Here is a 27,458-nt window from a genome sequence, read left to right on the forward strand (position 1 = left end):
GAGGATAAAAATGCACAAAACAGCCTGAGGTTACAATATGGAAAAGGATGGGGCTGAAAGCAAAACTATGAAGCAAAGAAACCCAGCTTTACAGATATGGGTAAGAAGAGGGTTAGCCTATTCCCTGGGAACAGGAGGCAGCCAGGATGGCCACTAGCCATTATAGGATCAGACGGCAGCATCCCCTAGCTCCACTGGTAAACTCACGGCTTGACAAATGGACAGCACCTTTACCTCTTCCCCCGGGTGGGACAAGATTTCAGCTTCTACTCCTGTTCCACCGGGTGCCCTGATGCTGGGCACAAGCAACATGATGAGAGGGCGGCAGTCCTGGAGACAGCTGGGGAGCCTATATGCCTGCATCCCAGGAGGAATGGGGCTCCTCTAACTGCTCAAAAACTAGATACTGTTAATTCAAATGCCAAGAGGAAGCTCTGGTGAGTCTGTTTCAGTCCTGATTCAAACCATAAGGCTCTGGATGGTCCAGGTGTGATATTTTTATATTAGGATAATTGACCCTCAGTTATATCTTTAAAAGTATAATTTTACAAACTTCAATCATTAGTGTATCTCTCAGATTTTGCTGTAACACTTTACTTAAATGACTTAAAAAAAACTCACTTGTTTTTTATAAATAGGCCATAATTAGAAAAACAAATGTTCCAGAAACAAAACAATGCTATTAATTCTAGCTAGATGCTACCGCTAACAAAAAGTTGATCACCCTTGACATATTACAGGCACCTCAAACTCAACATTTCCAAAAAGTGAACTCATTACTTTCCTTCCAAATCTTTTCCATTAACCTAAGAAAAATTTCACTTTACTCATTTATAAAGTAGAGATATAATAATAATTCCTACACTAATGGGGTTATTGTGAGAAACGAATGAAATAATGTATATAACGTCCTTAACAAGTGTAAATAATACAATAAGAGCTCAATAAATATTGGCTCTGTTTGTTAGTTCTGTTTTCAGCTGCTAGGAATGCTGGGCTCCAATACTGCCTTGCAATGAAAGAGGAAATCAGTTGCAGTAACTTTTGGGTGTCTAGAGAGAGGGTGGAGGTTGGGACGGAGAAGGTAATTAACATCGTATTACCTCTGCAACCAGATATTACATGTTTATTTTGCAAATGTTTCTATTCGAGGAGAATTAAATTAGGTGGTGGCTAAAACTGTAAATATATAGCACTTAAAGGAACAGAGCAGATTCTCACAAATCATGTAGGATTGAAATAAAATTCTTTTCAAAGCATTCTGCTATGCAGGGCATCGGCGGGCTAGGTACTCTCTCTCAACAAACTTTATTTTGACTGATTTCAAATATGTACCAGGAAACACAGATAACTTGATATTGTTTTGGTATTTCTACAAATTGAGTAACTCATGTTAATAAGCAGAATCTGCAAAAGTTATCAGAGAGGCCAAACCACATGAAGTAAATGGCTAAGATAAGGTATAAACTAAAGTAAGTGAACGAACATCTGATCCAATGAGCAATGCCATGTCACACTTTGTAAATACTCAAACTCGAATTCCAGAAATTTTAGTTCTGACAGTTTCAGATGACATGAGAACAACTAAGAAAACGAGGCCAGGAGGTACAGGGTTGCGTATATAATGGCTGTGGCTGATGGCCACAGAGTTTTGTCAACAAATCACTGTCTGTGTGCACAAACACTGTCAACAGCTGCCTGCAGCATAAAGGTTATTCCCCACAGGGATTAATGAAAACTACTGTGAAGTAGTGACTTATCTAGCGTATTTCCTACCTACTACAGTTCTCTGTAGTCCAAGAGTACTCCTTATTCCCAGCTTTGGAAATCATTCTGCCTCATCAATTAGGACCAGCTAGATTAAGTGCTAGACAAAAAGCTACAAAGCCATGACCCATCCCCAGGCTATCTGAAGCTGACCAGAAACAGAAATAAAAACACTAACCTAATGGTTTGTTACAAAACTTTTTTTCTGGTCTTGCCAAAGTAGTAGTAAGTAGTAAAAAGCGAAACTGAATTCTTACTAGTCACTGCCTTTTTTTTTTTTTTTAAATTGTGGCAAAATACACACAATATAAAGGTCACCAGTTTAACCATTTTTAAAGTGTACAATTCAATGTCACTGCCCTTTTCTATACTCAGGTTTGCATCACCGTTCTGGAAGAACTCATATTGAGATATAATTCACACAGCATAAAATTCACCCTTTTAATTACATGTACAATTCAGTGATTTTTAGTATATTTGGGGTTGTACAATCATAATCACTATCTAATTTTAGAATATTTTTATCACCCAAAGAGAAATTCATACCCATTAAGCATCACGCCTAGTTCCATGTCATCATCCCCTGGCCCATGGCAATCACTTTCTGTCTGTCTCTTTCTTTCTTTCTTTTTTTTTTTTTGTGAGGTAGATTAGCCCTGAGCTAACATACATGCCCATCTTCCTCTACTTTATATGGGACGCCGCCACAGCATGGCTTGACAAGTGGTGTGTCTGTGCGTGCCCAGGGTTTGAACCTGCGAACCCAGAGCCGGTGCAGCGGAGCCTGCACACTTGACCACTAAGCCACCGGGCGGCCCCTGTCTCTTACTTTCTGTCTCTATGGATTTGCCTATTCCGGACATTTCATTTAAATGGAATCATACAATAAGTGGCCTTTGTATCTGCTTTCTTTCATTTAGAACCTTAAGGTGTTCAAAGTTCATCCCTATTTTAGCATAAATCAGCAATTCATTCCTTTTTATAGCTGAATACTGTTCCATTGTATGGATATACCACAATTTAATTATTCACCCACTGATGGACATTTGGGTGCACATGCTTTAAGGGCAATTTTGCAAACATCAGGGTCATCTGGTTCTTGAACAAAACCACGTAATTCTCATTGAGGATGGAAGCAATACATTCCTCTGAACAGTATTTCTACCTCTAGCTTTCCAGCATTCCCAAAAGTGGTTCCCCACAGTTCATGCCCTGAATCTAATTTAATACTCCCATCTAGGGTGGTTTTAATGAGTTTGCCCTAAGGTTAAGATCACAAATATATTTTCCTGCTATTATTTACCACTAGATCTCAGCTTAGGCTGAACCTTTTCTGGAGGGCAGACTCTGCTGCTCACACAGTACCTGATCCTCACTAGGGCCTCAGTAATTATGCATCAAATAAGTATCATGTACTAATTCCTAAGTCATTTAGTACTAAAATTGTGCCAAAATTTAAACACAGAAATGATACGTATTAATAAAATGTTACTTTGTTATTATTGGCAAAAGTATTTTTAAAAATAAATCCACTGGAAATCCCTTATGACACTGATGTACCCTGTCCTAGAGAAGGATAAAACTATGCCAGTTGAAAGGCATTTGAGAAGAACATGTGGTGAGGGCAGAGTGTGGAAATGTAGTACACAGTATTTGCTTTAAAAACCTATGGCAAGCAGAAGTACAGGAAACAGTTTTAAGTGATAGTTCGTCATAGGAGCTTTCCTGATCACATGTGCTCAGTGGAAAGCAAGTCCTTCATGCATACTGAAGAGTACAACGTTGTTTTTGTATAGACAGCAATAAATAGTAATGGCCTTGTCTAGGTTACAATGGATCTACTGCATGGATTAGTAGACCGAAATCCTAGGCTTTAGCCCATATGAATATTTTTAAAAATTGCTATTCAAATTGAGTTTGATGGAAATCAGAAACAACTACATTCTATCATTTTTTTTCAGGGTGATAAAAGAGGAAATAATTATTTATATGAAGTCTTCAACATTCCTCAACTGAATCACAGTATAAATTCTCTTGTATCAGACATCCCCCAAACACACGGTGTCAATCATTACAGTGTTAACTAGCTCCAGCTAATGTTTGAAAAATCTTTAAAACTACTTCTGAGGCTCATGACATGAAATGATCAGACATTATTTATTTTCATATAAAAAGAAAATTGAGAATCTAATTAGAAACAAATATGGTTTGAGCACAGCACATTAAAAGGTTCCAATGTAGTCACTTTCTGCCTGTAAAAATAAAGACGCTAGAGCTATGGGCTAGAGATTTGATTATAGTATTTTTCCAATTATATAAAGCATGTACAATAATAAGAAGAGGAGAGAATAGCTATTCTGAAATGGAAGAACTATGTAACAACATGATTAAAAAAAGGCGGGGTGGAGAGAGGGACACAGTATGCTGGAAAAAGGAAATACTATCCTAAGTAAATCAAGGTTCCCAGTTACTTTTTGCTGTTTAATTACAAGTTTTATTTTTACGAGCTAATATATAGTCTATTCCAATTTTAGAAAAACTGTAGCTGATATACTGGCACCCAGACCAGAAAAACATGAGAATTGTGCTGTTAGATTCAACTTCAAGTTATAAAGTGAATTCCTCACAGTTTCAAACTTAGAATTCTCAAGCAAACTGTGATGTAGAAATAGCCCCAAGGAATTGAAAAGGGGCAGAATAGATTTCTGGAATGCTGGTATGCTGTGGAAAAGGTCAACTCATAGGTGGCGAAAATCTTCAATTTTAGCAGTTTAAGATTTATCTTCTATACTCCGATAACTTTTCCATTTAAGTACAAAGAACAGAAAAATAATCCACAAAGACAATTTTATAGGGCTCCCTATTCCAGGTCTATTGCTTCTTGATTTTTCTTAAATAAACAAAACAAAAACTACTCTCCACACTGCACCACCATTGTTTTATGTCATTGTCTTTAACTTCTCAGAGAAGCAGGTATTACATAAATATGAGCTATTACATTAACAATTACATTATTACATTAACAATTCCAACAACTGGAATTATTTAGGCATAGAGCAGTCATTAGTTTCATTCTTACATTTCAAAAAGATGTCAGACTGAAGAGTGGTGTTGGTGTATTTGATTGCCTTTGCACCTCTGAAACACAAGCCATCATATATCTACCTGTGTGTTAAGCAATGTGCACCAGTGAGGAATGTCATGCTTCCCTCTTCTCACAGCCTCAACTGTAGCTACCCATCATGAACTATTACAGACCTTTGTACTATTCTGACAAGCACGAATTTTCAGTGGATAGAGATGCTATAATCTAGGGTAGGATTTATGAAGTCTCTGGGTGATCCAAAATTCAAGGATAAGGTATTATGGTGCTAAGATGAAGTTATCAATTACCATGTGACTTGCAGTCACAGAGGCCAAGGTTCAAATCACAGTGCCATCATGTACTACACCTCCATGACCCTGGCCAAATTATTTACCTTTTTAAAATTCAGTCTCCTTGTGCAAAGTGCAAACAACAGTATCTATGCTGAGTTGCTATTGTGGTGATTAGATATAAATTATATAAAGTGCTTATTAGCACAATGCCTGGCACATAGTAGTTACTTAATAAATAATGACTTTCCTAATAGCAGAATGTATTTTCCACAGGATTGCGACCATATTACTAAATCATCATTTAATGGAGGCTTAGAAATAAACTTTAGGGAAAGGACTAAAACAGCACATCATAATAAAAAAATATATACTATAAACTGTAACACGTAAAAATCATAAATGTAGTGAAGTAAAGGCTCATAATTGAAAATTTTAATCTTCTGTTGCAGAGATGTTTAACCCATGCATCATAAAAATCATTGATTCATAAACTCAGTAGTCTATTAGTCTGAAATAATCAGTTAAAAAGCATCTAATATTGGGTGTGTTAAAATTTTTCTCAAAATAGAACTATAAGCAATAGTAATAGTATTTTAAATACTGTTAATAATCTTTATGAAGTTAAAGCTCATTTATTTTCATTTTTAAGAAAGTTCAATGTAAATATTTAATTTAGTAAATACAATTCACTACTATTAAGTATCTACATAAGCCAATCTTTTTGCAATGAATACAGCATTTCCAAGTATGGTTTTCTTTAAAAACTGTGCTTATTTTTTTGCTTCTTATAATTCACTTATAATTATTCCTTATATATTCCCTTTGCCTTTATTTTTTCATTTAAAACTTCTCTTCAATTGAGTAATAGTTATTCTTCAGTCTCTTAAAAATCTGCTCATTAATCTGATTCATGCGATGTAACAGTCTGAGCGAAGCCAAGCTTGTTACTAGAAATGAAACGATGGACAGCATTTTCAGCTCTGCTATTCTTTTTTTTTTTTTTTTTTGTGAGGAAGATCAGCCCTGAGCTAACATCCATGCTAATCCTCCTCTTTTTGCTGAGGAAGACCAGCTCTGAGCTAACATCTATTGCCAATCCTCCTCCTTTTTTTCTTCCCCAAAGCCCCAGTAGATAGTTGTATGTCATAGTTGCCCATCCTTCTAGTTGCTGTATGTGGGACGCGGCCTCAGCATGGCCGGAGAAGCGGTGCGTCGGTGCGCGCCCGGGGTCCGAACCCGCCACCAGTAGCGGAGCGCGTGCCCTTAACCACTGAGCCATGAGGCTTGCCTTTAGCTCTGCTATTCTTTAGTGGAATTATATAGCAAGCCATTAAATTATTACCATGAGAATAAAACCAAAAAGTAAAAATATCCACACAAATATGACTTACTAGGATCATGTGTTTATCTGACGTTGCAGAGACCTTGGCACATGATTATAAACTGTTAAAATAGTTTCTTAAGGAATTTATAATGAGAAGACTGTGCTTATTAAATAATACAAAGAATATGTGGAGAATATTTTTGATCTTCACAGGCAGAAGATTCCATTTTTTTTTTTACCAGAAGTTAAAAATAATATATTCTTATCTAGTAAAAATAATGACATCCTAAGTATATTTCTTATATCAGAAAGAAATGTATGTATACAAAATTTAACAATACCTTCAAAGACATCTGTCATTTTGCAGATATGGGCAAATGTAGCTCCAGTTGCCCAGGTATATACTACATCCATTAAGTGAGGTTTGAATGAGCTTAGATAAGTTTCCTCATCGATTTCCAATTTGGCTTCTGCTGAAACTTTTGCAATTCTTTTAGCACATTCCTTTGAAGATAAAAGATATACTTAAAATTTCTTATGATCTCTCATCACTTTTCCTTTAAGTTTTCAAAGCCAGTATTCCACAAGGTTCCTTGTCTTCCTAAGTGATATGCCTGCAATTTGGATATTCTGCATCTAAGTAGCCACAGCACCTGCTCCATTGCTGAGAGATCAAACAGCAGTTTTCCCATGACACTGACGTAATTAACCAAGAAAAATATATCAAAGGCACGATTTTCACCCAGTATACCTTTTCTATGAAAAACAGAACTCTTCATTAAAATTATTCAAGAGTATCATTTAATTAATCTGTTTCATTAATAAAACAAAACAAAAACAACGACAAAAAAACAGATTTAGAGAAACACAAATCCTATGGCAAAATGATGCTTTTTTGCTAACAATACTTTAAAAAATGTAAATCTTAATATTTTCTTTTCCCCACAGTGAGCAATTTACACTCATTCTTTTCTCCTTCGTAATCTAAAAGGTCAAAAACTCCTAGGTCTAAAAAGACTTTTCTGGTTCTGAAGTTTAAATTTCTTAGTAATATTAAGGGATGCTAAATGTTCCATTGAAGTGGCCTTTTTTTATGATTCACTTTTTATTCCTCTCTTGCAATGTCTTATAGTTCTTTTTCCCCTGTCTTTCCTGTCTAATGTTGAAAAGGTAGATAAAATCAATGCATCCTAAGAAAATAATAACAGATCCAAATTTATTACTATAAGCTGCTGTGGCTTTGAGGACCTACAGATAAATAATTTCTTAGGATAAAGAAATCAGATTTTAAAATCTGTTGTAAACCAGGACGGAAAAATGCACAAAAAATTAAGCTAACTAAATCCTAGTTCATCAAGATGCCATTCTTAATACCAAGCAAAACGATGCAGGCACTGAATTGTTGGTATAGCCTATTTACATTATGTAGCGCTAAATCTGCATTCATAGCAACTCTATACAATTTATTACATTGGTGGGAAAGAATGTTTAATTATTAAAATAAAAATCACAAATGATATTATCAATAGCATTAAATGATATTAACATCAAGTGACATATTTAGTCTCGAAGGAAGCTGTCTCTGTGTAATGATAAATACTATAAGACTGTCAAAAATGTTTATTTTACAACACACCATTCATAAAATATGTAGTTTGAAAAAAATCTTACCTGCATTTGACGAAGTGGTCCTGCTAATTGCTCTGTTAATTTGGGCATCTCACTAGACTATAATGGAAAACATGTAAAAAGATTAGATATAAAAACCTAAGTTTAAAATGCAGTATGTACTATCACAAAGCTTTCATGATATCCATTAATATCAAATTATAAGACTTTAGTCATTAGCATTTAGAGTTTCTAATCAACTCAGTTTATTTAAGCAAAATTACCACTCCTCTTATTCTAAATTATAATACTGTCTTATTATTTCAAAGGAAAATATTACACTGCTAAATTTTCAGTGTGCTAATCTAGCTATTTTCTGTGACCATACACAGAACTGAGGGAGAGCAAATATTGTAAACATGCATAGTAGTTTAGTTGCATCAACATTATTATAATATTTTTATCATAGTTTGATTTTGAAACAGTTTTGGCTTACAGGCAACTCTCAATCTGTGGAAACTGAAAATCTGGGTTAAAGAATGTCAGAAATAATGCCCTCAATTTTTATTTTACCCAGATATTTCTAGCTCTCTAACCACATACAAAGATAGTTAAAAGTTTAATCTGAGTTTCAGTGCTCTTAATACTGCCTTCCCACTAGTGAAAAGTTCATCAATTTTTCAATCAGAATAATAGGAGTTTCAAGTCTATTACTAACTAGACAAAGAACTTGGGTAAGCTGCTTGAATTCTGTGAGTTGGTTTATTACCCTGTCAAAGAGAAATAAGATCAGATCCTCGAAACCTATAGGCTTGTGATTACAAAAAAGACATTAGTGAACAATTTTTGACAAAGATAAACTTACTATACAAAAATAAAATTACTACAAGAATGGTATGTATGTGTGTGTGGGACAGGATTTAACGTAAATATAGGTAAATTTTTAAGAAAGCAGTTATAGGTTAGCAATAGATCTGTCTTTAAGCATCAGTATTTATACAGAACTTGGTTTTGATTTGCATCATGTATATATGTATATATATTACATATATGTATATGTATATTATGTAATAAATCACGACCTAGGTTCTCTATTATTCTTGTTAAAACAAAAAATCATGATGAGTGATGAAAAAGCAAAATAGATAGAATGAACTCAACATCTCAGTTTAATAGTGAAAAGAACCCAAGACTCCTAAATATCTTTGATATTGTGTCCATTCATGGTCAACAGTTACTGACTGTGCCCCTCTGCTGGGCACTTTAAGAAGGCACTGGTCCTGACAGTAAACTAAGTGTGATTTTTACCACTGCTCTCCCGCAGGTATGTGCACAGTTTGCTCCCTCATTTCTTCAAGTCTCAATTCAAATTTCACTCTATTAGTGAGGCCTTTTCTAATCATCTTATTTAAAATAGTAACCCCAGCCTCCCAAGGATTTCTGTCTGTCTCCTCTGCTTCACTTTTCTCCAAACCCCTCCTTACCATTTGACATAAGTGTGTACTTTATTTCTTTATTGTTTATCTTCATCCACTCGCATAAGTCTCATGAAAGCAAAAATTTTCACTGTATCTCTAGTGCATAGATCTGTGCATTGCACACAGTGGGCACTTAAAAAATATCTGTAGTTATTTGATATTCATATTATAAAGACTGTAGGTAATGTTTAAACTACTTTTAATGATATGAAAAATGTAGGGGCACAGTTTTAGAAAGAACAGATTTTTAAATAGAAATTAGTATATCAAGCAGATTTTATTGTATTTTTAACAAGTATCTTACTATATTGACCTTCCTTTTTGGCTAGAAAACATTCTTTTAAAAGTATCAACAAAATGCCACGTGACTTTTAATACAATTTTCCACCTTAATGTTGAAAGGCCACCACAAGAATTGATGACCCTACATATAACACAGTGTGACTGAACAAAACTTAACCACACACAGTGACATTCTGCCCCAAGACTTAAGAGTTCTGGTTTGGCTAAGCCCAACTCCTTTGAGGAGGTAATATAGTTGACCTCTCAGAAGACAGGATTTTTGTGGTGCCACCTTAAAAAAAAAGAAGCACAATACAAGGCAAAGTTTGACACAGGCAGAAGACCATCAATCCCCAAGTGATCTGTTACATTCTTAACAACTATTTTGGAAATTAATGTAATAAAATTTTGAACATAAGAAAAACAACAGCCAAACATAATATTTTGTAAAGTAATGCATTCCCTATGTACAAATTACTTCATGGGTGCATAGCAGACAATCTCAGGAGAGCACAAATTGTTTTTGGATTACTGTCCTATTTGTTGTTATTGCCACTATAGCTGGAATTCTAATCTGTAATCAGGGAGCTGAGAGAAAAGTACCTACTACTTCAAGAAGTAATGTATTTGATCTGATTACTAAATAAGGAAATAGTTAACAGGTAAATAGATCAATGGCAGAACTGAAAAAACAATTTGTCTTACACAATTTACTTAAAAGTTAAACTAAGTGTATATGGTAAAAGGTCCTCTAAAAATTCAGATAGCAGTATTAAATTACTTTTAAAGGCAAATGTCCTCATCTTATTCTTATTTTGTCCATATCATCCACAATGAATAAAGTTTTAAATTTGAAACATGAAACATGCATTTTACTTTTTAAAACAAATCATACAGGTTTTTGGAATAAGGTACAAGGGTGATTAGTATTCTTGTGGTGTTCCATCCAGCACTTCCTTTTTTAAGAGCTGCTGAAAGTGAACTAACTACCCACATGAAAAAATTATTGCTAAACCAGCAATGAGAATCTTATGGCCACTATCTCAGACCTTGCCTATGAAAACTAAGATTTCAGCTTCTAGTAGAATCAGCTGCTTCATAGTTATTTTCCAATATTGGGAGGAGGGATATTAATTCAACCTTACTATCCCCTTTCATTTTTACTAGTTTTGCCTAATTTTACTTTTTCTTTCTATTTCTAGGACTGTCTGCCTAGGCCAGAGCCTCAAACAATGGGTTATAGAACAAATTTAAAACTTGGAATCTGATTAATGATGACTGTCCACAAATAAAATCCTATTTTACTCTCCTTTCTGATAATATGCATTTAATTATTTCTCTCTTACTATATTTGTGTTAAAGTGGCACTGATTTCTAATTAACATTACCCGTAATATGTAAATATCAAGTCATATTTTTATAATTATTCATAATAGTATTAAAATTAAATTACAGGATTGTGAATTAATAAATAACATGTGCTAAATCTATTAACTCACATTCTCTTGAAACACAAAGCAACTTAGTAGTGCCGTTGCCTGTTCTGCAGAGAGGTCATTGAAAAGGCCATTAAACATCATCTCAGTTAGAAGGAGCTCATCAGCACTATACCACCACAAAAAGAGAGAATAAATTTCAAATGTCAGGATATAAAAATATACATATGTACACATACATCCTTAAAGTGTAGTTTTAATAAATGTATTATTTGACCGTGAGGAGTAATCAATGAGGAGTGACAAAGATTTATTTAACTAAGGAAATGACAAGTCTTTGTATTTACCAATATATATATTTTATATAAAGATCCCACTCTAGCAAATACCAAAATGCACATATTCATTGAAATAAAGAACCATTTCTTAACTCAGTGTACCAGGAAAAATAGTCATCACCATTTATTATCTGGATCCAAGGACGCTTTTAATTGTTTTTAACTTTAAGTTATTTTACAAATAATTTATAAAGAGATAATGAAAAACAACTTTATTAGGAATCTTAATTAGGATATACCCATAGCAGACACACATTTTATTCCATAGTGTCCTAGTGCTAAGAATGTATATAATTAAGATGGGCAATGGCCTTTGAATGCAACAAACTGCTGCTCATCAACTGTCATCCATGAATCTGGACTATATCCATCTAGTAAATACTATTCCAGATTTCAAATATATCTCAGGGACTAGCTCACCATTACTTCTGTTTCTTCTTGCACTTGCAGTGTCAAAATGTACTACTGACTACTCCAGATTTTAAATACATCTCTTTCAGGTTCCAGCTTATCATTATTTTTGGTTCCTCTTTTGCATCATCAAAATACAGTATTTTTAAAAACTTTGACAAGTCATGCTTTCATTGAAGAAAGGCCATCTTCTTTGCTCCATGATTGTACAACATTTTCACATTCAGATTTATATTACAAAGATAATAGATTTATATTATAAAGATTAGAATGATCAATCCAATAATTTTTTTCATCTCTTCATTATCTGTTTATCAATTTCCTTAAATTGACAACTATCTTCAGTATTTGACCACTTAAGAACCGTATAAGGAAAATTTAGCATACAAATCATAAAAAAATGAAAGATTGTTTTCACTAGTCTTTTTAGCAAAATGAGATGATCCAAGTTAGGATCACAAAACATCACATTACTAAGTCCTTTCTGTTGAACAGAAAAGAAAGTAAAATAAATAATCTCAAAATAACCTCAGATATATAAAATAATACATCTCAGAATCTCAGAATTTTCTTTTTGTCCTTAGAAATGCTGATTCTTGAGTTTGAGAATTTACCTAGGGTCTGAGAGTTTGTTTATATGACCAATTTCACCATCATCACTTTGTGTAGAGTACTTTTTGTTATCTTCTGATTTGTGTAATAATTGTAAAATATCCTTCTGTCATTTTTATCTTTTTTAAGATTTTTGGAACTTTATTTTTTTTTTTAATAATTTTATTTATTTATTTTTTTCCCCCCCAAAGCCCCAGTAGATAGTTGTATGTCATAGCTGCACATCCTTCTAGTTGGTGTATGTGGGACGCGGCCTCAGCATGGCCGGAGAAGTGGTGTGTCGGTGCGCGCCCGGGATCTGAACCCTGGCCGCCAATAGCAGAGCGCGTGCACTTAACGGCTAAGCCACGGGGCCGGCCCTGTCATTTTTATCTTTGTCATGGGTGGAAAACGAAAAATTCTGAATTCTCAACCATGTTCAATGAAAGTTAAAAAAAGACTACAAAGATTTTTTTCACTAGAATTCTATAATCAAAGTTCCATAAAGTATCTTACGCATATAAAAGGGTTAAATGGACCCACTCAGTAATTGTAGCGGTGTTAATTATTTAAAAAAAGAGCAAACTTTATTTTTTGGAAGACTTCTAAAAAAGAATAAAGTCGTGAACTATCAATCTTTACAAACAGTTATAACTATTCAAAAATTAAGTCAAAAACTAAATTTGGGTTCCTAATGGTAAACTGCGAGTTAAGCCAAGCAAAAAGGGCAACAATACAAATAAGGCAAGACTATTTCAAGGACGTATAGACAGTCTATCTAATGTGGGAGGCAGACAAGAAAGAAAATAATCACAGGACAGCAATTTAACAGAGGTTTATACAGACAATTATGCAAAAAAAGTTGAGGAGCCTCAAATCAGACTAGAGAAATTCAGAGCAAATTTCAGAAGACCTTGGAAAAAATATGCAAGAATTAGCAGGATATGGGGTGGGAGTAAGGGAAAGGTCATGCTAAGTGAAAGAAATATCATGTGTGGAATGTGGCAACAGACAGGCTAGAGAGCAAAGGGCAAGAATACACTAAATTATGGAATTTACTCTAAAAGCAACAGGGAATCATTGAGAGACTTTTACCAAAAGAAGGACACAACAGGATTTGTGCTTTGGAAAGAATACTCTGAAAGCAAGAGTATAAAGGATCGGTTGTAGAGACTCAAGATAAGTAGGCGACAGACAGGAGGACTATTGCAGACTCTAAGCAAGAAATAATCAAGGATGCACATTAGTCAGTGGGAATAGTTAAAAGAGCACGGAGGTAGAAAAAACACTCAGGAAAATGTGGGAAGAGAGAACAGGCAGAGAACCAGTCTAGGATGACTGCCAAGTTTTTGCCTTTAGTGGCTGGGTCTTATTCAGCAAGACAGTGAGCAGAGGGAGAAGCAAATTTTGGGGGAAATGTAATGTACTTGTTGATATGTGTTATTGCTTTCTCTCTCTAAGTATTCTATTTTAGAATAAAATCAATACCCATTCTTCCAAGATTAAATCTAGCTGCAGATACCTAAGAGAAATTAATTTATGTATTAATTATTAAACACTACATAATATCACAAAAAGATAATTCCAATAACATTAATTTTGGCATATGAATCAGTAGACCAGTGTTGTGGTCTAGATTTAATCCTGGGTAAATTATTAATCTTATGGTGTCTAGGTTTCTTTAATTACAAAGTAGCTAAGCTGAATTTTATCACAGGTCAAAGGAAAACTAGAAGCCTGTGGGCCAAATCTAACTTGAGGAATGTTTATTTGGCTCACACAGTAACTAAAAAAATAATTATGAATTAGTTTGTGAACATTTAAAAGATCAAGAGATTTCACCTAAAATTCCAGATTTTTGGCTTTTCTAAATTGGAAAATCCGATATCACATTATTCTGTAATAACAACTAATTGGGGCTAGGCAGTCGCTGCCCCCTTTTAGTGGCCAACAACTGTCTTGTTCGCCAGTCTCCTCTTAGCGCCTGTGGACATCTGAGTTCATAACATCTGAACTAGATCATCAATAAGAACAATATGAATAAGTCCTCACCAGGAATGTCTGCAAGTCTGAAACCATATATAAGGCCTGTAATTCTCTGGCCCCGTCCATTAGGGCCATAGAAGGGACATAAAAAACTGTTTTAAAAACGTCTTTTATGGACTCATTGAGAATAATGGTCCTAACTATGGACAAAACAAGATATATCTTCAGGCTGTTGGCAATCACATGGGACTCTGAGCCAGAAGTGTCCAATGGGCTCTTCTTGAATATCTGACCCACAGAAACCACCAGAGAGAATGAAATGACTGTTGTTGTTTTAAGTCATTTAGTTTTAAGGTCATTTGTAATGTGGCAAAAGATTACCAAAACAGACAATAGCTTATATCCAATTTTAAGCTGTGGCCTATAATATGGTATATACTATAATACTCTACTGTTAGCCCAAAACTTTCATAAAATCTGCTATACATATAAAAGGATATTGGCTATGAGACTAAGTTTCAAGATGGAAAAATGTTCATAACTGTAGAAAAATAAAAACTATAGAAAATTGTGTATAAACTGAGATTACAATTGTGTAACAATCCTACAATACATTAAAAAAAAAAAAAGGAAATACATCAAAATGCTGAAGGTGTTTGGGTTAACTGTGGGATCCAAGAGATTTTTTTTATTCTCCTTCTCTAATTTCATGGTCAAAACCTGCATTTAATATGGAAGGTATTGTACAAACCTTATATTTTTAAGACAGCTCTTTTTCCCAGAAGATTAATAAGCCCTTATTTAAAAAACAGTATTCCATTTAAAAATTGGTTTTCTGGAACAACCAGGTGTTACCTGCTTATCTCACAAGCCACTCGTCCTTTCATCTCTATGACATCAGAAGAAGTAGCAAATCCCAATCTCCTTAAAACACGTTTGCGACATTTGAGCTCATCCATTTGTAAGACAGTTCTTGCTTTCTTTAGTTCTCGCTTTGCAGATTTAATATCCATTGCAATCTAAGGCATATGAAAGCATAAAGGAAGTTCAGTAATAAAGGGAAAAAGTAAAATGGGACTTACTCATGAAGTGAAACAAAAAATATTCTATAAGGACATCTTAGAAGATACTTCTCTGTTTTAGCTTCTCTTTTATTAAAGCTTTAACGGGGCAGGGGGACTTAGGAGCTTCTTAGATACTTTCCCAGGATATTATACAAGAGGAATGACGTATCTGAAGTTCTTAACTACTAGTATCTGCAGTTCTTAAATACTGGCAAAAATGTTAAATATGTGGAAAATATAAAACATCCATTTGAAAAATTTAAGGTAGAGTAGGGAGATTTAGGAATTGTTAAAAGCTTAAGAAGTTGGGGAATAGAGCACGGCTCTTGCTTAAATGAGAAGGGATAAGGAGGAAGGTCTAGAAGGAGGGGAGAGTTGGACAGCCATGACCTAGACAAGGTAACCTGCAGGAGGTAGAAAACGTCAGTGGTGAATTCGGATAGGCTCCCCCAGACAGGATTCATTTGACAATTAATCATGCTCCTAAGTAGCAATCCTACCAGTTCTAGCTTTTCACCCTTAGGGAATTAGGAGGTAACTTAGAGAACAGGAAAAGAAAGACAAAGGTAGGAGCTGGCCTGATGGCATAGTGGTTAAGTTCGCACGCTCTGCTTCGGCGGCCCAGGGTTCACAGGTTCGGATGCCGGGTGTGGACCTACATACTGCTCATCAAGCCATGCTGTGGCAGTGTCCCACATACAAAATAGACAAAGACTGGCACAGATGTTAGCTCAGTGATAATCTTCCTCAAGCAAAAAGAGGAAGATTGGCAACAGACGTTAGCTCAGGGCTAATCTTCCTCACCAAGAAAAAAAAAAAAGAAAAAAAAAGATGAAGGTATATAATCTTATCTCTTGACTACTTATATTTCCCCCAGGATGCCCTGAAAAGTGTTCCTTCTCTTTGCTGTCAAATTATATCACAGATCTGCCTAAGCTGGAAATGGCTTTAGCAAAGAGAATAGGTCTTTATTCTGCAGACAGAGATGAAAGCTTAAAAGAAAAATGTATTTTGAGGTCATCCTTTAGAGTGCATGAGCTTTAAAATTCTGTTTATCAGCAAATACTACATACTTTTCAACTGTGGCAAGAGAATGACAGTACAAGAGCAAGAAAACACTGGGATCCTGAAGTGGTGGCTTGAAGTTCAGAAATACACTAACAGAAAGAAAAGTTTAGGGATTGAGAAGCTGAAATTCACAGCTAGAATTCTGCAGACAATTTATTACACTTCAATTTAAGAGTAGAAATGATAAAGGCAATGATGGTGGTCAGTGACTCATTTATTGACAGCTAACTATGTACCCTATTTCCAGTACTCTGATGAACTAAACACTATGAACTATAAAATATAAAACTATGAAACTAAACACATTACTCTATTAAGCCAAGTTTCTACTCATATATTTATTCAATAAATACTAGGTATCTACTTTATAAAGACAGATCATTATGGGAGATATGGGAAAGCACAAATAAGCTAAAATCAAACACCTGAGACTAATGAGCTTAAAATCTAGTTCATGGGAGAGGAAGACAAACATGATAAAAATGGCATGTGACAAAAGTTGAAAAAGCATAATAGCAAGGAGTTACAAGCTTCAAGGAGGAAGTGACATTTGTATAGTACAAAAGATTCTAGTTGAAGAGAAGTGGATAGTGGAAAGAATTATGTTCATTTCAAAAAGCTTTTTCTAAATTCATTATTCAGAATGGCTATAAGAATGCTTTTATTGGTTAGAGATTACAGCTAAGTATCCTAAAAAGCTGAAATACTACAACTTTATACCACTACAATGGCTATAATTAAAAATCCAAACAATAACAAGTTTTGGTGAGAAAATGGAGAAATTGGAACTGTCATAAATTGCTGGTAAGAATGTAAAGTGGTGCAACCACTATGGAAAACAATTTGGCAGTTTCTCAAAAAGTTAAATACAGAGTTACTACATGACCCAGCAATTCTACCAAAGAGAAATGAAAATTTATGTCCACACAAAAATTTGTATGCAAATATTCATAGCAGTATTATTCATAATAGCCAAAAAGTAGGAAAACCCCGAATGTCCATCAACTGATGAATGGTTAAACAAAATGTGGTATATACATAAACGGAATATTCTTCAGCCATAAAAAGCAATAAAGAACGAATTCACGCTACAATATGAATGAACCTTGAAGACATTACGCTAAGTGGAAGAAGGCAGACACAAAAGGCCACATATTGTATGATTTTATTTAAATGAACATCTTCAGAACAGGCAAATCCATACAGGCAGAAAGTAGTTTTGAAGTTGCCAGGGGCTGGAGGGTGGGGGATATGGGCAATGACTGCTAATTGGTATGAGGTTTCTTTTGGGTGATAAAAATGTTCTGGAATTAGATAGTGGTTATGGTTGCAGATATCTGTGAATATTAAAAACTAATGAATTGTACGCTCTAAAAGGGTGAATGTTATGCTATGTGAGCTGTATCTCAATAAAAAAGAAAAAACTGTAAAAAGAAAATACATCAAATACTAAACTATAGTAAAATGATCTTCATCTTGTCTTGCTGATAAGAGTTATAGTTTACTTAAAAGATAGCTAGACATTTCTTAACAGGAAAAGAAAATGAAAAATACATACTCATTTATTTGGTGAAATACATAGAATTCTACTATAAAAAGTAAGTGTCTGGGACTGGCTCGGTGGTACAGTGGATAAATTCACATGGTCCACTTTGGTGGCCCAGGGTTTGCGGGTTCAGATCCCAGGTGTGGACCTACACAACGCTCACCAAGCCATGCGGTGGTGGCATCCCACATACAAAATGGAGGAAGATGGCATAGATGTTAGCTCTGGGCCAATCTTCCTCACCAAAATAAATAAATAAATAAGTTTCTACTATACCTGTGCTTTTTTTTCACAAAGTGTATACACAGTTTCCAAATTTGGATCATTGTGAAGTGGATGAGAATACATGCGATGCTCAAAAGCCTCTACTTTCTGGATGACTTTTTTCAGCCCTTGATCTTGAATGCCCATATCATCAATAGGATCTAATAAGGGAACACCATCAGGAAAACGTTTCTGAACTTCCTGAAACAAAATATTTAAAACTCATTTTTCATCTTATAGATAAAATTAGTTAAGACTAAACTAAATCAGTATTTCCTTTTACTTTTTTTCCTATGCATATAGACATAAAAATAAAAAGGATGCTACATATATAATTTTGTCTTTCCTACTTAAAATGGAGTGCATTTTTCCATTGCATTTGTTTTTGAAAACTCATTTTGAATCGCTGTACTATGATTTACTGATATTGAGATATAATTTACTAATAATTCTAGTACCTAGAGTTCAATAGTCTGGGATGTGGCACAACTTACTGATAAACCCATTACTGTATATTTAGGTTGTAATTTCTTGCCATCATAAATAATCCTGTATTGAACATCTCAAGTGTAAATTGTTTTCAATTTTCTGATTATTTCCTTTGGGCTGATTCCCAGGGAGGTCACTACTGAGTCAAAAGATACAAACGTTTCAAAGGGTCCAGATCCCTTTGGCTAATTTTTTTTTTAATGTGATTTAACTGTTAAATATAATGAGCATGTGAGTTCAGAGAAGGGATAGCTCACTGTAGGCTGGTATCCCTGTGGGAGACTTTCAGGGTCTTAGGCCTTAATGGTAAGATAGGGTTTGGCCAGTTAGGAATTAAAAAGAAAAAGGTTATCCACATAAAAATTTTGTAAAACTGTCAAGAGATTTATTCATTTCAGGAAGCCCACCTATGGACCAAAATTAAAAATTCCTACTCTACACTGAAAGCATCCTGCTTACTTATCTTTATTGGCTCAGATTCTAGTATGTATAGAGCCTTCACTGCATAGTAAATGTTATTCAAATATTTATTGACTAAATAACTCACAAAGTCTCTTTTTTTTTCCCTACTAGAAAATAAAATTTTCTAGAAAGTCGAAATTTTCCCTATTGAAAATAAAACTAATTCATCCATTTATTAACTATACTAAAAAATGGTTAAAAATCCCGGCACATGATTTTATGCATAAAATTTGTAATACAGTCTATAGTTGTTTTCACTCAACAAATAACGCAAAACATATTTAGCATATAATAGTGGCCACGTTTTCCTTTGTGAGCCCCCTTTTAGTAACTCATTTTGTTGGTAGATTTAAAGAGAGAACAATCTACATGTACCATCTGCTGTCACTATTTTTATTAAAAAGAATTACTATTATTGGTAGTATTTAGTTTTTCTGAAAGAAAGCAATACATTTAAAAGCATTTCAGTTGCCTTGTTATAAACCCTGTTTATATTTACATTAAATTTATAAAATTAGCATGTATACCTGTATTGATTTTAAAACACTCTGTCTATTGTCCATTGGTCGAAGGTCTTTAGGAATGTAAAGCCTAACACTGCTGATAGCAGACAGGAGATGCACCAAAACTGGAACAACCTACCAACAAAAAGTTATATATTATAATTAAAATTGCACATTTTCAAATTCTGCCATTTCCTAAATTTAACTTGAATCCTTAAAAGGAAGCTGCATTTACAATATGTGACAAGTATAATAAGTAGATAATAATCATTGTGGAAGCTTTTATCTTAGTAGAGACTATATTTAAAAAGTAAAAACTAATTCACACCTCTAAATAACAGGCAAATAAAAAAAAGTGATTCCCTCAACACACAATCCATACTTTATTCACTTTTGTGTCCTCAGTATTTGGCACTTTTAATACCTAAAAGTACTATAGCACTACAGAGGAAGCAAAGACTCCTACTTAGGTTTAGATGGCCAAGTACAGTTCACGTAAGCTAGGGATGAGCCAGAATGAAGGAGATGAAAAAAGTATTTCAAGCAGAGGAAACAGCATACTCCATTAGACAATCTTCAAGATTACCCAGCTTCCATGCTTTCTCCTGACAAGAATACCCTTCCCTCATCATCAAATAAGCTGTTTTGCTTCCTTTAAATTCAGAGGGCCTCTATAAACTGAGAAGAGGTTAACATTTTCACAGGTCCAAATTCATCAGTGTGTTGCTCTCCTACGGCTACCTTTACACTGATCACCACTGAAAAAACAACTGTCATTCGCTTGCTGATAAGAAATTCACAGAGCTTTACTGAACAAAATGGCACGGCTGTTGAGCATGGGTTCCAAAGTCAAGACTGCCTGGGTTTGAATTTAGTCTTCAGCTAGTTGTGTGACCATGAGCAAGTCACTTAGCCTTTTTAAGCATCAGTTCCCCTATTTAAAAAATAGGGATAAAATTATATGTATCTCATTAAACTGTTGTGAGAATTAAATGAGACAATGCATGTAAAGTACTTTAAAATAGTGCCTAAACACCTTTAAAAATGTCATTTAGTGTAATAAATAAATATGTTTCAGCAAATCTGCATATCCAGTGCTAAAATGGCAGAAATCATACTTAAATGCCAAAGAGAAAAGGTAGATAATATTTGTTAAGCATTAATAAGTGAGACAGATGGAGACTGAAAAAATGGAGAGCATGCACTGTTTAAAGTGGACAACCACAACTTTCTATTTGAAAACAACTGAAAAAAATAATATAATAAGCTGTCCATTGTATTTTCTCAATGATTTTCTCAATTAGATTTTTCCAACTGTTAATAATTTGCCATATGTGCTTTTCCTCTCTCTAAACAAGTTTTTGAGGGTTTTTTGGGGGTGTTTTTTCTTTTTTCCTGTCTTCCTTTTTCCTCCTCCTCTTTTAACCATTTGAAATTAATTTGTAGACAACATGTCACTTCACCTCACCAGCAAATACTTCAGCACGTACCTTTTCAGAACAAGCACATTCTCCTGCATAGCCACAATACTATGATGAGATCATAAAAATTTAATAAATTAAATATCATCTAATATACAGTCCATATTAAAATTTCCTCAATTGACCCAATATTGTCCCTTATAGATCACTATATCTACTACTGCTACTACAGTCATGTGTTGCATTAGGATGTTTTGTTCAGTGACAGACTGCATATACAATGGTGGTCCCATAAGAATAGTACCATATAGGGGCCGGCCCCATGGCTTAGCGATTAAGTGCGCGCGCTCCACTACTGGTGGCCCGGGTTCGGATCCCGGGCGCGCACTGATGCACCGCTTCTCCCGCCATGCTGAGGCCGCGTCCCACATACAGCAACTAGAAGAATGTGCAGCTATGACATACAACTATCTACTGGGGCTTTGGGGGAAAAATAAAAAAAAAAAAAAAAAAGAATAGTACCATATAACCTAGGTGAGTAGTAGTAATACATTGAGGTTTGTATAAGCACCGTAGGGGAGGAAGAAATTTTCTTCTATCCTTCTAGGTTCTTCTGGCTGGTCTAAGAATTAAATTGACAGGAGACAGATTAACAGGAGAAAAACAAACAGAAGTTTAATAACATGTATACATGGGAGAAACCCAGGAAAACCAAGTAACTCACCAAAATGGCCAAAGCCCTCACCTTAAATACCATCCTCAGCTAAAGACAAAAGAAGATGTTGGGGGTGGGGAGAGTCAGGGACTTCAAAGGGAAGGAAGGCAATTCATAGGTAGTTGAAAAGGATCAAAGTTTGAAAAACAAGTATTTGGGCACACAGAAACAGAACAACATAAAGGGGAGCCCAACAAACAGACTTTCTAGGTTACTCTCTGTCTACCACCTAGTTTATGTTATGCTAATGTGACAGCTCACTTCCTGAGACAGGTTTTTATATCTAAATTCTTTTAGGCAGTTAATGGGGCGGTAACAAGAAAAATTCTGAGCCTTTTGTTTCTTAAAAATAATCAGCCTAGGGCCGGCCTGGTGGCGTAGCGGTTAAGTTCACGCACTCCACTTTGGCGGCCCAGGGTTGGCGGGTTTGGATCCTGGGCATGGACCTACACACTGCTCATCAGGCCATGCTGTGGCAGTGTCCCACATACAAAAAATAGAGGAAGAGGGGCACAGATGTTAGCTCAGTGACAATCTTCCTCAATCAAAAAGAGTAAGACTGGCAACAGATGTTAGCTCGGGGCCAATCTTCCTCAAAAAAAAAAAAAAATCAGCCTAAAATAATCCTCATGTTAGAGACATATTTTGGGGCAGCAAGTTTTGTTCCCCTTCAGTATACGTTATGATGTTCCCACAACAAAATTGCCTAATGACACATTTCTCAAAACATATCCCCGTCGTTAAGTGACACATAGCTGTACTACTTTTGGATCCAGGATCCAGCCAAGGATCATTTATTGCATTTAATTGTCAGGTTTCTTTAGTCTTCTTTAATCTAGAATACACCTTACCTTTTTTGTTCTTTTACGATACTGACATTTTCATAAATCTCAAATTTACAGAAAAGTTGCAAGAATAGGATAAAGAGCTCCCCTATACTTTTATTCAGATTCACCAATTCTTTACATTTTGCCCCATTTACTTTATCATTCTCTCTCTATATATGTACACACACACATACACACACATACACCCACAGTACAAGTATTAAAAGGGAGACAGTTAATGATCATACAACGATATTATCTAATCTACAGTCCATATTAAAATTTCATCTACTTTCCCAATAATGTCTCTTATACCATCCTCCATTCTCCCCCACCACTCTATGGATCCAAACTAGGATCATACATTGAATTTAGTTGTAACATTTCTTTATTCTCCTTTAATCTGAAACAGTTCCTCCATTTTCCCATGACTCTCAAAAGACTGACATTTTTGAACACTATAGGCTAGTTATTTTGTAGAATGACCCTCGATTTAGGTTTGTCTAATGATAAAGAATCATCATATTCAGGTTATGCATTTCTGGCAGAAGTGATCTTTTTTTGTTCTTCTCAGTCCATTGGTCAACATTATTGGTGACAGTAACTTTGATTACTTACTTAAAGTGGTATCTGCTAGCATTCTCTACTGTAAAGTTACTACTTTCCCCTTTCAATTAATAACAAATTTGGAGGGAGATTCTTTAGAGACTTTGTAAATATCCTATTCCTTGTTAAACTTTCAACTCACTAGATTTAGCATCCATAAATTACTCTTGCCTGAGCCAATTAGTATTTGTGGTAATTGCCTAACGGTGACTTTCCTAAAATCACCATTCCTTTTACATTTTATCTATCTACCTACCTACCTACCTACCTCAGTACAGACTTGTAGATTATTTTATTTTCCCTTGATTATAATCCTTTACTTATCATTATTTTTATTCTCAAACTGTCAAATTCTTTTTTTTTTTTTTGCTGAGGAAGATTCGTCCTGAGCTAACATCTGTTGCCAATCTTCCTTCTTTTTGTCTGAGGAAGATCTGCCCTAAGCTAACATCTATGCCAGTCTTCCTCTATTTTGTACGTGGGTCACCACCACAGGATGGCCAACAAGTGGTGTAGGTCCGCGCCCAGGATCTGAACCCGCAAACCTGGGCTGCCGAAGTGGAACGTGGCGAACTTAACCACTAGGCCATGGGGCGGGCCCCTCAAATTCATTTTTAAAGAAGATGCTATGTGTGGTGCACTGGCTTTTGAACCACCAGTTTGTGACCTATGCAAATCCTATATGCACTGTCTGGCTAGAAAGAGAAGACTCAGGCAATGAAAAATAATCAATAATATACCAGGCAGCCAACACTCAGAGGGAGAGATGCACAATTTTTCCACAATGAGTTACATGCACCTAATGCAAAACAGCAGAAAAATTAAAAATAATTCACTTGGCTTTAGAGAACAAGTCTATGCTTTGTGTACTTGCAGCTGAATTCATTATGCACAAGTAATTGAGAATTTCCTTGAAAACAGACAAACACTACTCTGTGAAGACTTGATTGAGAAAGAAAACAAACTGTCCAATTTCTAACACTGCTTCCCATAATAAGCTCTGTCCAAGAAATGGTCAACTAAGTCTCACATTAATGACAGGAAAGAGACTACAAAGGCCCTCCTACAAGTACAGGAAGGGGATATCCTGTGACTTAAGTTTTATAAATAAGAAGTTGACAGTTTAGAAACCAACTGAATAGTTGCCATGAAATTATAAATCTACACTCACAGGGATTTTAAAACATATCATAATATTTGCACAGCACAGTTTATTCAACTTTCTAAACCTAATAACCTTTATAAAGTAACTTAGAATTCAGGTTCATCATGATGCAACACTGGTCTATATAAATCCAAATAATCACGAGGTCAATTATTGGAAACTTGTTAGAATACCAATAGTAGGAAGTATTTTTATTCTTAGACCTTTTGAATCTTTGCAAGTTTGCCATAAATCAATTTCCCCTTTTAAGATAAGCAAATGATAAGGCAGACAATATCAGAAGTCAGTAAGTTTTAAGTCAATACATTCTATGAATTTCAAGCAATGTCATTTTTTCAAATTTCAAGCTAAAACTCAATATGATTTTTGAATTTTTTATCCAAACCAGAAAGATGTTTTTTGAAGCAAATGAATTTTAATCAAGTCAAGTCAGACAAAATTATTTAAACCAATGTGTTTTTAAATTTTAGATTTTTTAAAAACTAAATTTGTCTTGATCTAATTTAAAAGCTGATGTAATATAACAATCTACTGAATGTACTAGATGTTTTCTCTAAGTTTATTCAGAAGAATGTCAGTGAAAACGTTGGAACAAGAACTTTCAAAAGTCCTCTTCGCCATAAAAGCATTAAGAACACTGGAAAAAGTGTCAGAGTCAACTTCTTCAGAGCTCTGAAAATTAACCAAAGGCTTACAGCAATCCAAGGAGCATCAATTAGAAAAATGGCCAACTTTCAGTAACAATAGGAAGCTTTGTGGTGTTTTCACTTACCCTACTCCCTCCTCCACTGCCCACTATACAGTAACTTTCCAAACCAACAGCCTGGGCCGGCTGTGTGGCATAGTGGTTAAATTCTCGCACTCTGCTTCAGCAGCCCGGGGTTCGCAGGTTTGGATCCCAGGCGCAGACCCACGCACCGCTTATCAAGCCATGCTGTGGCAGGTTTCCCACATGTCAAGTAGAAGATGATGGGCATGGATGTGAGCCCAGGGCCTATCTTCCTCAGCAAAAAGAGGAGGATTGGCAACAGATGTTAGCTCAGGGCTAATCTTCCTTACAAAAACAAAAAAACAAAAAACAAAAAACCAATAGCCTGCAATCAGAGCGAAAATTAGCCTGGCAGCCAGTGGAGGGGACAAAACAGGGTTGGAACTACTTCAAAACCCCATTCCCAGAGAACTGTCATTATTTCACCTGTATGGTAGTCCCCCAGAAGACTCCATTCACAAGGCTGTCTTTATTTGACCTGACTCAGAGCTTGCCCAGTGTAAACAACCTTTTCCCAGGGGGCATTTGTTGAAAATAGTAAGAGGCAACTGTTCATGGTTTCCTGAGGTGGTGGATAACAGGGCAAACAGTAGGTTAACCAAAAAGCTTAAAAAGAAAAGCTGGGAAGTAAAATGTCCATAGGGGAATTTGAAAGGCTCCGACACATTCCTAGGAATCTAGAAGGCCACATGCGTGTGGAGGGCTGTGTTCATGCTCAAAAAAGAACTGAGGAGGCCCTAATAAGCTCTCACCTCTGGCTGACCTTGAGATGGTGCACACAAGAAGTGAAGGCCAACATAGTGTTGTCAACTGTCTGGCTGAGTGTTAAAGGTACGCTGCAATGTGCACGCAGAATCCCTCAGCAAAGACTGGTAAACTTAATGGTTCTGGACATTTAAGGAAGTCTCTGTCTAATTATTAGCTGACTACTAAGCTAACCAAGCAGAGACTTCAATGGCGATACACAACAAAAAATACAGCTTTAACAGAACCAATTCAGAAAAGTCTATTAAACAAAGAAGCAAACAAACAATAAATACCAACATAAATAAACTTGGGACATATGATTTCCAGAGCTGCCACATGATTATTAATTAAAATGTGCAGTGTTCACCAAAAAATTACAAGACACATAAAGAAACAAAAAAAGTATGATCCATACACAGGGAAAAACAGCAGCCGATAGAAACTGTCTCTGAGGAAGCCCACACACTGGATTTAATAGAGTTTAAATCAGCTATTTTAAATACGTTCAAAGCTTACCCCCCCCCAAAAAATCTGATTTCAATTTGCAATAGTATACTTTTGATGCAAACTTCAGAAGTGACAAAACTACTAAATCTCATTCCAACACAACTATTCAAGGGCATCTTGATTCTCAAGCAATCGTTATATATCATAAACATATAGTTGTAATCTGTAATCTTCTATTCTATGTTCTTTAATAGATGTTTTTATCTAATGCTGAACGATTCTAGTAAGTTCTTTGCCTAGAGAAACAAAACAGAAATCACTGATCTAGACGCTATGATTATGGTCTTCATTTCCTGACAATGAGTGTCCTGAAGTGGCTGTGAGAAGGGGCAGTAGTCACACACACTTGAAGCTGGCAAAGCAACAGTGACAAAATTACAAGCCATCTTTAGAATAGACTATCTAAAGTGTTAACCTCTACTAATCAACTGTAATCCATAGCTGGCTATATTCTAAGCCATTTTATTTTTCTGGAAAAATAAATTCAAGAGTATTTATTCTGTAGATAAAAGGAGAAGTCATTTTAGAAAGCAGTCTTGTACAAAGGCCGATAAAAAGTTAAATTTGTTGTTACACAGACTCGAAGTTAGAGGAGGGAAACATAACTATGGAAATTCCACTTCCTCCTCACATCTCATGCAAAGGAAGTCTGGTTCAAACCTACCCCGAACAGTGCTATACAATCACTGCAGTTGAGAGAAGCGAT

General features: G+C 35.2%; 1 protein-coding gene across 1 annotated transcript in view; it reads right to left on the bottom strand.

The window, feature by feature from the left end:
• The window catches only part of MTREX (Mtr4 exosome RNA helicase), a 102,053-nt gene that overhangs the window by 7,001 nt on the left and 67,594 nt on the right, over positions 1-27,458 (bottom strand). The window contains exons 20-25 of the mRNA XM_058564070.1: positions 20,020-20,130; positions 18,554-18,742; positions 15,455-15,618; positions 11,337-11,442; positions 8,141-8,197; positions 6,811-6,973 (exon numbers count right to left, since the gene is read on the bottom strand). Of these exons, the coding sequence (XP_058420053.1) occupies positions 6,811-6,973; positions 8,141-8,197; positions 11,337-11,442; positions 15,455-15,618; positions 18,554-18,742; positions 20,020-20,130 (790 nt within the window). The remainder of the gene's footprint in view (positions 1-6,810; positions 6,974-8,140; positions 8,198-11,336; positions 11,443-15,454; positions 15,619-18,553; positions 18,743-20,019; positions 20,131-27,458) is intronic.

This window comes from Diceros bicornis, chromosome 20, assembly GCF_020826845.1.
Source record: "Diceros bicornis minor isolate mBicDic1 chromosome 20, mDicBic1.mat.cur, whole genome shotgun sequence".
Taxonomy (NCBI): domain Eukaryota; kingdom Metazoa; phylum Chordata; class Mammalia; order Perissodactyla; family Rhinocerotidae; genus Diceros; species Diceros bicornis.